Source organism: Centruroides vittatus, unplaced genomic scaffold, assembly GCF_030686945.1.
Source record: "Centruroides vittatus isolate TY-2023 unplaced genomic scaffold, ASM3068694v2 contig_341, whole genome shotgun sequence".
Lineage (NCBI taxonomy): Eukaryota > Metazoa > Arthropoda > Arachnida > Scorpiones > Buthidae > Centruroides > Centruroides vittatus.
Genome location: NW_027122166.1, coordinates 1,854,147 through 1,867,557, shown reverse-complemented (window position 1 = coordinate 1,867,557; position 13,411 = coordinate 1,854,147). Strand labels below are relative to the sequence as shown.

General features: G+C 28.2%; 1 protein-coding gene across 1 annotated transcript in view; it reads right to left on the bottom strand.

Annotated features, from left to right (window-relative positions):
* Positions 1–12,468: 12,468 nt before the first annotated feature.
* The window catches only part of LOC136974092 (adenylate cyclase type 5-like), a 63,838-nt gene continuing 62,895 nt past the window's right edge, over positions 12,469–13,411 (bottom strand). Inside the window, exon 18 of the mRNA XM_067268888.1 lies at positions 12,469–13,261. Coding sequence (XP_067124989.1) covers positions 13,124–13,261 — 138 coding nt within the window. The 3' untranslated portion in view covers positions 12,469–13,123. The remainder of the gene's footprint in view (positions 13,262–13,411) is intronic.

The following is a 13,411-nucleotide window of genomic DNA, read 5'->3' as shown; positions in this document are numbered from 1 at the left end:
CCTTTGGCAGAGGGAATGGAAGAATGGTAACACTGGAAGGATAACATTTTCCTTCATCCCCAACATAGAGACAAGACTTAAACTGAAGCATCTTTCCATCACATATATAAATACACAAATTTTTACCGGGCATGGCAACTTTGAGGCCTATCTTCACCGGTTTGGTCACAGACACTTCCTTGTGCGGCTGTAACAACAACTCAGTACAAGACTTTTATCATTATATATTTGAATGTGATAACTTCACACATGAACGAGAAACACTTCTAAGGACTGCACTCTTCCAAGAACTCATGCCATGCGAAATGGACAACTTCGTCACGGATCAAAAACTTTTAAAAAGTCTCATGGACTTCCTTGAAGCACGGAAGTCCATGAGACTTTTTAAAAGTTTTTGACTGACACATCAACTGGAGTGTTGGAATCTGACTATCGATCATCACTATCAGGGCCGGATTTAACAATCAAAGACCTATTCAATTGGATCCCCGGACACAGAGGATATGAGGGAAACGAATTAGCGGACAAGCTAGCTAAAAAAGCAATTAAAAACTCCAACATTACTTACTCTAAACTCCCCATCAGTTTCATTAAAAACTACGTCATACAAGAAACCAACATCTTATGGCAGAGGGAGTGGAACGAATCCGCAACTGGTAGACAATGCTACAGATTCATCCCATCAATAGAAAAAAGACAACAGAAAAAATCATTCAAAACAACTTTCGAACTTACGCAATGCTTGACAGGCCACGGAGCCTTTAACACATACTTACATCGTTTTAAGAAGAAAAGTTACAGCCATTGCAACATAGATATAAACTGCGAAGACTCAGTAGACCACTTCTTATTCGAATGCACAAAATATCATGAACACAGAATGAACTTTGAGAGAGTTTGTCTTCAGGAGGGTCACAATTGGCCACCCAAAACACAAGACTTGTTCGCCTGTGACAAATTACTAAAAGCCATGACAAAATTCATACGAGATAGTAAAACACTAATACCACCAATTATAGAAAATCGAGATAATGATCAGAACGACGACGAGAATCAAGATGACCACAACAACTAGGAACAAGAAGATCAAGACGACAATGATGAACAATAAAACACTCGACGAAAACGACAAAGACAACAATGCCAACCATGACTTTGACAAAATGAAAACATCACAACTATAACGACGCCCACAACAACAAACACAAATGAACAAAACCACGAAAACCATGACAACTAAGAAAACGAAGATCAAGATATCAGATACAACAACCAAATGATCAGAGTAACGACGACGATGACGACGACGACGACGTTACTAACTGGACCTACTTGTGTAAATAATGTACATAGTGTAAATTGTAATGCGATTGTTGGCAAACAAGCCACTAACATAGTCAATTAACTATGTTATTTATGGAATTTCTATTTGTAATTGACTCCAATATACTTTAATTGTTTTCTTTTAATAAAAGCGAGGCAGACACCCATGGGGTCCCTTGGGCTTAAGGTTGCTTATTTCACACTTTCCTTTCCTCCTTTATTTCCTCTTCTTCTAATTCTACTTTCTATTACTTCTTCCTTCCTTATCATACAGGGCAAAGTCTGTTGCTTACACAGACAGCCCTTCTTATCTTTAAATATAAATAAATAAATAAACAATCAGAGACCCGTGGGCACAAATACGGTGGTGGCCCCCCTTTGAGAATAGGCAAATTTGATGATTTAGAAAATTTACACAAAATACTGTACGTTCGACTAGATTTCAACTAGGAAGTTGTAAATTTCATTTAAAAATAAGGTTATTGTAAACATACATATTTATTGTGTAAAACTAATTATTTTAATTTAACTGAAAAATACCTTTGTAAAATTTTTTCCCGAAATTTTCCGATGTTTCATAAGTTTTTTCCCGGGTTTGGTTTTCTCTGCCTGTGGCCCTCATGATTAGGCTACACTAGGCTGTCGCGGTAATATATAAAAAAAAGTATGTTTAAACATAGTTTTGTGGGGGCCCTGGGCACCGGCCCCAAAAGCCCTTATGTAAATCCGGCCCTGATCACGATAGTGAGTGCATTTGTGTAGTGTAAACTTCAACAATTGATCACAATTGTATATAATGTAAATACTACCTATGTCGTTCCAACAAAGTGTAGTTGGCGTGTGTTTGGTACATTTTCAATGTTACTATTGTATTGTTTGTTATTTTTATTTTTTTTTACTTTGGTCTAATAAATTCGAAGACGACGCCCTGTGCCTCCCTTTTTCCGCCCCTATCCTATTTTCTGTATTTTCACCTTCGCCTTCACATTTTGCCTTTATTTTTTATTATTATTATTTTTTCCTTTTTCTTTTTCAAGCCAGGTAATACCACTGAGTGCACCTTGGTCTTCCGCTCCTGTCAGCTATAAGTGTATAAGTGCCTCATTTTACATGTTAATGTCAAAAATGTCCATTTTGAGTGTATCGCATACTTTTCAGGACTGCACTCTTCCAAGAACTCATGCCATGCGAAATGGACAACTTCGTCACGGATCAAAAACTTTTTAAAACTGTACTTGTAAGCATGGTGTACAATTCAATGTACCATAGGACTACAAGTGAGCAATGTTTTCACGCAACTACGAGAACAAAATCTTTATTGCAACGATATGTTTCTCGCAATAAATCTGGCGATTTTGAAGTTATTCATTTATTGATTTTATAATAAAAGACATCACACGATAAAAATAAAAATTCAAAGTGACATGAAATATATTTATTGATAAACTCTTTCAACTGTTTAGAGGAAGAATAACAATCTACTCAAATAAGTACTTTGGCACTACAATGCTTTGAACTTTACATCTCATTCCTATAATATATTCTGAAAGGTACAAGTGAAAATAAAGCATTTAAATTCTTACAATAATCTTCGACACAAAAGAAAAAAAAAAAAAACGTGTTTTTGAAAGACAAAATATGGCCGTTATTACGTAACTGTCTTTTATTATTATTATAATTTATCGTCGTTATTTTGCATCAGGATAAAACATTACACACGAACTTATATCCCTGAGATACAGGTCATTTTCACAAGGCAGCAGCATTACAAATCGGAGAAGTGAAGAACAAAATATACAAATTTACCTTCTGAGATATAAAGTTTAAATTAATTTACAATTGGATCGTGTTTTACATTCAACACACATTTTTTTTTTTGTTTTTTTTTTTTAGTTTAGTCTTCTATGATTTTCACAAACGGAAAATCTAAACTAATCGTTATACTTGTTACAACAGAGTGCAAATTATTTACAAATCACATAAACAGTATTTGTGTGTATTTTGGCATAAACAAATATATCCAATAATACAATACAAAAAACTATTTGTGCTTATTCTTAAATATAAATAAATGCTATATATATTATATATTATTATCACAGTTCTAATAAAGCTAAATTAAAAAATATATGCATCATGTGAGATTTTTCTTTATGTATAAATTCAAAAAATGTAAACAAAAGTTTCCATTTTTTTTTCTTTTCTATAATTTATATCCTATTATTTTTCGTTTTAAAATTAAAAAAAAGATAATTCGGATAATGGAAAAGTGCGATTTTATTCGCTGAATAAAGAATTTTTTTTTATGTATAATTAAAATTACTTTCAAATGTTTATACAGTAAACTTTCGTTAATTTGAATTTAGTAGATTGCACTCCTTTTCACACACTGGGTGGTCCAGAAATGTATTTTTGTTAAGAAGCTAGTGGGTCACAAAAAATATATATATACTTTGCTCAACTGATTTTTGGTCCCCTCTGCATTAATTTGAAATTTTAGGATCCTTTAGGTTAATTTGAATAAAAAATTAAGTGCATTAATGATGTTAGTTAAATAAATATGAAAGAATTTGGTTTAACCAAATGACAAGTTGACCTTCCCAGCCACATTTTATTGTACATCTTCCTCTCTTTGATCTGCAATGAAATCTTTTTTGGAATGTCAATGATGTTTTTTTCTTTCTACTTAAAAAAAAAATTACAGTAATAAATGTCATATTATACTTTATTACACTTAATAATTCGGAATTTTTTCCTGAACCCTCCGAAATCAAATTAACAAAAATTTACTGTACTGTACATATGTACAATACATATACATGCAATGAAAGTCTTTAAAAATTAATTACCTCTTACTCTAAATTTTGTTAAATTGGCTAAAATAATTGAATAAACAAAAAAATTGATTCTTGCTAGGATATTTTAAAACATTTTTAATTAAAAATATACCATTGTAAAAGTAAAAAATTAAATTCAATTTATTTTTCTTATATATATACATACATACATATTTTGTAGAGAAATATCACCACCACCACTTTGTGCTTCGTTAACTGCTCATTAATTTTTTGTAATATTTATTTTTAATAGTCGAAAGAGGTACAAGTTAAGGTAATGGAATATATTTTAACTTGTAAAAGTTGATTATCATGAAAAGAATTAAGGAATTTTTAAGATTTTTACATTTTATATGGTAAGAATGTTGAGATTAGAGTTTAATATTTTAAAAATTTTAAGTTAAATTTTACTAATTTTAGTGAAAGATAAATGTGAAAAGGTTATTTTTTACATTTACTTATTAAAATGAAGTGTTTATATAGTCTTGTACTCTGTAGGAAGTCTTATATTTAAATTTGAAGTAGGATAAACCAGACAAATTCATATATCTGATACATACCAAGAACTCCAATCTGGAATTATAGCAATGCAAATTCTATACTGGACTTCTATAAAATTTGCCCACTAACATCACAATCCGAGTCAATGGGTGCATTAAACTGAATGTAAAATTAAATGTAAGATCATCCTATATTGCTGCAAGAGTATATTGTGGAGTGCATGCCAGGAGGTTGTATGCCAACTTTGAAGAATTTTACAGGAAAGCCAGAAGTTTGACACTATATAGAAAAACCAAGGAGATTTTCAATGAAAATCTCCTTGTTTTTTCAATTTAACTTCACTCACTCATCACTTAGACAAAAAGTGATATACAACCTTATGGCACAGACCAGATGACATTTGCCTTTATAATTTTTTAATATAGAAATTTGTAAATATTTTCAATAATTTGTTTTAAATTTAGTTATTCATTAATTTAAATTCATTATATATTATTCTTACAGTGGATAAGAGAAATAAAGATCAAGAAATTTAATATTTCTGTATAATGATTCTGTTTATACTTCAATAAAAGATAAAATTAGCAATAATTTAATTAAATACAGACCTTTAAAGAGCTAGACATTTAGATGATGACACATGGCTTTCATCAAGAGATCAATCCTTTTATTTGTTATATAATTCCTCTTAATATGTTTGAGAGAAAAGAAGGTTACCAGGTAAGAAGAAAAAAATGTATGTAAATATACAAGTTATAAGGAGAACAGTTATAATTCAGTTAGTGAAGAATAAAATAAAAGTCACACAATTTTTTTGATTTAAAACTTTAATTATGAATGCTGACAATTTAGTATAAGTCCACAAAATGAATCTATTAAATACCTAATTGAAGCCAGTAAATATTAATTTCTATAAGTTGCTGATTGGAGTATTTAAAAAGATTTAAACTTTGTTCTTTTGATCTGATTAGTAATTTGCAGTACTGTACAACATAAGAATGTATTAAACTATGTTTGTACCGAATTACTGGAATGAATCAAACAATCAAGAACCTTTAAAGTCCATAAGAATGTATGGAAAATATAAATAAGCAAACAGTGTATATTGAGTGAAATTAAAAGTAATTCCACTACAACTACGCTGAGTACTTTTTTGATCACTATTACCCCCAAAGTAAAATGGCCGGATGGTCGAGCGGTTAAGGTAGAAGCCTACTGCTCCAGGAATCTGGACAAATGATAGACCTCAGAAGGGGTGGTCTGTCTGGCTATGTTGAGCCACCATCCTCACCACCTGGCTGCCCCACTGTGGACCCAACCGAATCCATACTGGGCTTGGTAAAAAAAGGAACTCTTAGCGTACACAGAATAGAAAGTGTTAAAAATAATAAAAATACCTCCAAAGGAAATTTATGTGAATGGAATAATTTCATTCAAAATGAACCTTTACAGTAAATTGAACTAATCAATTAAGTAGTAACAAATATTGGTAGCTATACATCTTAAACACATACAAATTTGGCACATTAGATAGAGTGCAAAAGAATATCTATACCAGAGGTGTACAGTACCTTATATCGTTTGCTATCTATGGACAAAGACAGATTCGGTTTTGCTGCTGACCATTTTGGCAGGAATTGATTTTATTGATAATGTTCTTCAAATGGAGCAAAGATAACAGAATATGCCAGACGGCCATGACTAGAATTATTTTGTGGACCGGATGAAAATGCAAAAGTTTAAGATATAAAAAAATATTAGTTTTATTACTGTGCAACAATCATTACAATAATGAGAACACTTTTGTTTGCAAAAACAAAAAAGAAGTCTCAAATATATATTTAATTGCAGAGGTATTTACATTACCATCTGTTAAAACAATTGTAAATAATGTATGACATTTTAACATTTGTTAACTACCAACATTGAGTTCATTAGTTATTTATGATTAAAGTTTTAAATCAAAAAATTATAAGACTTTTTGTTTTCCCTGAATATTCCTTCCATGATATTCATTGTCTTGAAAATATATTTTCATATATTCTATAAAAATAATTACCTACCTTCCTCTCAATTTATTTATTTTTTTTGGATGTTTAAACTTTCTCCAAAGAAGATATGCATGTTGATATGAAGTTATTTTCAAACAGATATGGTTATTTTCAATTACAGTTACATTACTAGTTTTCCAGGTATTAAATTAGGAAAGAAACAGTCAAACAAGTTTAAATTTAAGCATTTTCACAATTTTAATCTTGCTATCTTTAAGAATATAACTGTTAAAAAAGAAACACAAGCTTGCATTTTGTGGCTTTTTAACGTATCCTCTTTCACATAGAACTTTTGTAAAACTCTAGCTAATTGTTCCAATTTAAAACATTGTTCTTTAATAGTTATGTTCTCAAAGTCAGCTGGCTGCTTCTGGCAGCTTATCTTTGGCATGCCACTCTGGGGGGCCCGAGATCAAGACTAAATCCAATATAAAACTGCCTGGATTTTCTATGAATGCTGCTGGTCTTTGAGACTTCAACCAAAGAAGAGGTGGCTGCCCCCTCAAGATTATGCATTTTGTATTCCCAGTTAAAGTGGCTGCAACTGACCCATGGATATCTGGGTAAATCCCTGCATGACAGGCCTTTTAGGCCTTAGTGCTGGGTGACTTCCTGCCACACATGCTACATTCCCAAAGATATTGATATTAACATCAATGAAACTACTTAAACTTGAATATGTTTCACTGCTGCTTTTCTAACTTAACAAATGAAAAAAAAATAGACTACATAGTATGTTATTATCAGATTACATTAAAATAATCTTTTACTCAGTTCTAATTTACCTCTACAATTATTTCTAATACATTTCTATAATTAAAATAAAATTTGTTCTATTATTAATGTTGGTTTATAAAACTTTATGAAGGGAGAAAGAAAGGCTTCATATGCATTTCAAGATGTAGCTAATTCTTCTATACTGTATATACTTTTACAATGGTTGATAATATAAAAATTTCTGATTATCTATCCATAAAATTGCTTAATTTTTTTATAATGTAAAAAATTCAATAAAATAATATTTAATTTTTCACAATTATTTTAATAATATAAAACATCTGTTTAATTTTTAAGTATTTAGAATAATCATAAATTAAAACTTATTTTATATACAAACTAAATGATATTTACTAATTACAAATGATCTTTGCAAATACAAACTGAAAGAATACAAGAACCAAATAGCAGATTTTTACATACTATAATCTGATTGTCTTATATAATTTTATATTATGATTGGCCTTCAATATCAACTGCAATATTTACTTTCTCCATCCAGAAATTTATCATAAAAATCGGCATTAACAATTAAAATCTAGCAATGAATGTATTAAAACAAGACAGACATTAACTAAAAATACCAAATTTTCATTTATATGAAGGTATCAATGATTTTGAAATAATCTTTGGTATAATATATCATTAATATGCACATTCATATGTATTATTTTATATAAGAAAAAGTAACATTTACACACGATATTTTTATATGATTAAATTTTAAAATTACTTATTTAATTTTCTAGTATTTTATAAGAAATATGGATTTTAATTGCTGAAGAGGAAAATCATTATTAACTGGATTAAATTTTAAATACTGCAAATAAACCGTTTATTGTTTGCTATTTAAAAAATTATATTAGCAGTTCAATCTATGATTTTTATGTATACAGTGTCCAAAAAGTCTGGAATTATAGAAGAAATTTATTTATTTTCAAACTATATACAGTATATATGTTACTGTGAAAGACTGAAAGTAGAGAATGTTGATATTCTCTGGTGAATGTTGACACATACAAAATATGTTGGTGAAAGACCGAATATTTGGTTATATTATTATACATTCGAACAATCGCCGGTGTATGTCGACAGGCACAGATAAGCTTTGATGGAGGTCGAAACGACACCCGAGAAGCCGATGTCAACAGAGAGGCAACAGTCTGTTGCCAAATCCTTTGTGGTAACTGCCCACTTTGTCACTGAATGGCGTTTTTTTCTTTTGATCCCATGAGGTGGGGATTGGTTTGTCAGCTTTATACCCGTAATCAGTTCATAATTTGTAGAGAAAAGTTAATTTGCTGAGAGAAGCAGCTGCAGCTAATTCGAAAAGTGGAGGGCAAGGCTATACAGGCTGTCATTGCAAAAAGAAGTGTTCCACGAATAAACACAGTTGTAAAAGCAAGGGACTCTTGTGCAATTCAAAGTGCCATAACAGTTTAAGTTGTTGCAATAAATAAGATTGTACTGTATAACATTAATCACATAATTTATGTGTAAGTTTATTATTGTATTATTTTCTTTAATGATTTAGAATGTACTGTTTGTTTTAGGTTCAACAGTTTATTTACATGTGCTGTTACTTAAGCTTTCTCCTATTTTGACATATTAAAAAGTTGCATTTTTCTCTTAGCATAATAAAAATAGTTTTATTCAACTGAATGTTGACATTTGCCAGTGTAAGTGAGAAATACTAATATTTAGCAAATATTTCATACATACGTGAAATGACTGAGTGAATGCTGACATTTACCAGAGAATGTCAACATTCACCAGATATCGGTTGTTCACAGTAACATATACTTTCAAAGAATATGCTTAGAAGTTTTCCTTCAATCTCCAGGCACCTTTGCTGATGAAGTATTGTATTTTCTTGCATTCAATGGAGTATACAGGATCATCTGTCAAGATGTTAATCCCTACCTATTCAAAAAAGTACTTCATCTCTAAAAAACCTGGAGAGTGAAGGTAAATATGTTGAGCATATTCATTAAACATAAATGCTCCATAGTATTTAGAAATTAATTTCTACAATTCTGTGTCTTTTATAATGTGTATTTTAAAAACTAAGATAAAAATTCAAATTTTCAAGCTCAGTTTACAATCTAAACTTATACTTTCACACTATATTTAATCAAGATTGGAGCAAGATGATCATCAGATAGCAAGCAAACTTTTAATGTTTAAATTTTTCTCAAGTTTCTTTATCATTTTAAAATATTTTTGATGTTAGTTATACAAAGATTATGGAGTTAATTTTAAATATTTAATTTTCTTACAATATTCTTTAAGTTTGTATATACAAGTAATTACTAAACTAACATATAATTTCTTAAAAACTTTAAAAATTTATTAATATATGATTATTTTTTTTATTAATAGTTAAATATTTCTGATTCTGGATAATAATGTTAGTTAAAGTTCTTTATATAGTGTGTCTGAAAAGTTACTGTGCAATGAGAAATTCATATCTCTCATAGAATCTGGTCTGCTATGTCTTGAAATCTCATTTCTCCAGATTTTTACCTTTGGGAGGCACTGAAGGGATGGGCATACAAAAAAAATTCACACACACTGGAAAAACTGAAGACAGCAATTACCCAACACATCAAATAGATCACTCCCGCCAACCTCAGAATGTGTTCAATAATATGCAGCATTTTGTGCAGACACATCTTCAGGCTTCTGGAGGATATTTCCAGCATTTTTTATAGGAGAAACTGCATCACTTTTATCAAAACTTTCCTTAAATGTTGTCCACTACACAGTAACTTTTTGGACACCCTGTATTTAATAAGTGTATTTTTGAAACTGTTAAAGCCAAAACAAATGTAATCTTAATTTGCAAATCTTTTCAAATCTAGTTCAACTCTCTGTATTAATTTAGTAAATTATATTACTTGTAATATTCTATTCAGTAAATATTTTTAATTTTAAATATAAATATAATTTACTTCTGACAAGAATGTTATTTTGTTAGTGAAAAATGTGAATAAATTATAAAATTGTTATTTATTAAAAGAAGTAATTATTACTAAAACAATGAATTGTACTATTAATTATGGAAATCTATAAAAATTCAAAGTTCCGTAGATTAAATTCACACCAGTGTTATTTATATACATATTTCAATAGGAATCATATACATAACTTGGACATGTAAGATACATCAAATTATGATTCTGAAGTTGTTTGGAAAGCTAAATTAAGGGGAATACCTCTCCATTATATTAATTTCTCTTAACTTCATTTGAAAATTTAAGAATATATCATCATAACTACCATCAAAAGGTACTTTAATATTTACCAACTGTAGTTTTTTCAACTTAATTTGTTCATTGCTAATTCGTTGAAACAATTTAGAAGTTTATTCTAATGAAAACTATTCTAAATTTGTAAATCTATATAGAATCAAAAGCCAAAATATGAATATATAAAAAAATGAATTGAATAAGAAAGTAGAAATATATAATAATCATTATAAAACTTTGCAGAAAATTAATTGTTTCTGCATTATTAGAGCAATGGCCAATACATTAAGAAAGATTTTAAAATCCTACGGCACGCTAATGATTTTCATTTATAAAAATTTTAAAATAACTAAAATCTTTTTATATATATATATATATATATTTATAAATTAAAGAAAAATCTGCTGATGCATTTTTCCTTTTAAACAATCTTTAAAAAATCAAATAATTACATTGCATATTTAGCACAATACAAACACATTTAAGTGAGTAGCACATAAAATAAATGCCTAGTTCATTGTGTCCTCATATAAGTTAAAAATATTAATATTTTATCTTCTCTACTATATTATATATATATATATATATATATATATAATATATATTTATATAAATACGTATTATCACAATAGTCAGCCATACAGTCACATTTACGATCGATCTGATGTCATCATGACAAAAGGCATTTTTTTTCTATATTTTTTTAAACATTTTTGTATAAATATATACAACACATTAATAGGGGGATACATTTTCTCAAAATGCATTTCAAATTATGACTTGACTATCACATGTACACTCTTCTTGTGCTTATCATTACCAAGAAATCAATTGCTTATGATATATTTTGTTGTAACTACAGACACCAGTGAAAATAAGTTACGTCTGTAATTATCTGGAACTCTACATTTTATTTACATACAAAATATATTTCAATATGAACAAAATTGGCAACAATTTATCTAGATATTTTTTACTTTTTTAAAAATAATTATTTTATCAGAAAATATGGCTTTAACATCAACAATCTATACTCTTTTTTTAATATAGTATTTATTACTATTATTAATTATTATTTTTTTAAAAAATTAACAATGTAAAAAAATTAATAATTATTTTCAACAACTAACAGTTCCCAAATAAAAAAAAACAATAAAAATTATTATATAAATTGTATTTAGTTCTGGAAAAAATAGAAGAAAGAATGAGTTTTGTATAATGTTAAGAACATAATTTATCAAATTATTTCAAAAATTGTTCATAATTTTGATTGTTAAACTTGTTCAGGTACCAACAAAAAACAAAATTAACTGATTATACACCAACAGACATAAAATTTTAATGTCAATAAGCAACAGCAGCCCTATTTATAAACTATAATCTGAGTATTTTATATTTTAAGTGATTTATTGAACAAAAACTAATTAATAAATTTAATAATAAATTGTATTATAAGTCAATATTTCAACTCTTTTGTATCTAAGAAATTTATTTTAATAATTCTCAGTAAGTGAAAAATAAATTAATTTTTTCATTTTAGTTATTACTTGAAATCTATAAATCAGTTTTAAACTGCTTTCTTATTGATGCCACTGAAAAATAGCAAATTAAATAAATATCATTCAGGTAAAATTAATTTAGTTTATAATAAACTAAAAAGTAGACATCAAATGTTTCAAAAAAAACAAAAGAAAAAAAAACACAACATTAAATAAACAGAAAGATATCAAAATGTATATTTCTTATAGTTACTATTATAAATAAAATGACTTAACAAAAATAGTAATTAAATGGAATATATTGAATTCTTTGTACTACGGTTAAATGCTATATGTATTTTACTTAAGAGTATTTTTAACATTGATAATGCTTATCTATCAATATATAACTCAAAAAGTTCTTTTCTTTGAGAATGCATTCATAGAATCATTATTAGACTTGACCATAAACAAACAACAATTACTTAAATTACAATTTGGTATAAAATAAAATGGCATTTCTGAGTATTTTAAACAGAATCAAAAGTTCATTTTCAAAATGTCATTTTATAAAAAAAAAAAAAAAATAAAATAAAAACTTCTCTTGTATATATACACATAATTAATCTATCATATGAATAGTTCCAGAATATATTATTAACAGTTTTAACTACAGTCCCATCAGCGATCATAACTTTAATGGAAAATGCAACGAGCATTGAAATAAAATCTATAATATGTCATGCATGATTGTCACCTTATTCAATGCAACAAGGAATACATATACATTCTAAAACAGGCAAAAATTTCATCGTTATAAAAATAACTGAAATAAAAACTGTGTTAAATATTTACGATATGTAATGACAAAAGTACCCTGTTTAAAATACCGAGTACTGAGACCATCACATTCTTGTATTATCATCGTTGCGACCAAGTAAGAAATAGGTGAGCATTTCTCCTTTCCCTTTTACTTTAATATATCCTCTACGTTCTAAAGGATATCCACGAGCTTGGAGTATTGTATAAATATCATGTGTTACCTATAAATATACAAGTATTTTTTAAAATTAGATTTCAAACATTTATTAAATAATAAACTAACAAGTAATTAAATCTGCAAACTGTTCTGAACATTTAATAATTAAAAAACTGAATTAATATATAATTAATAGTTTTTATGATTGTTTTTG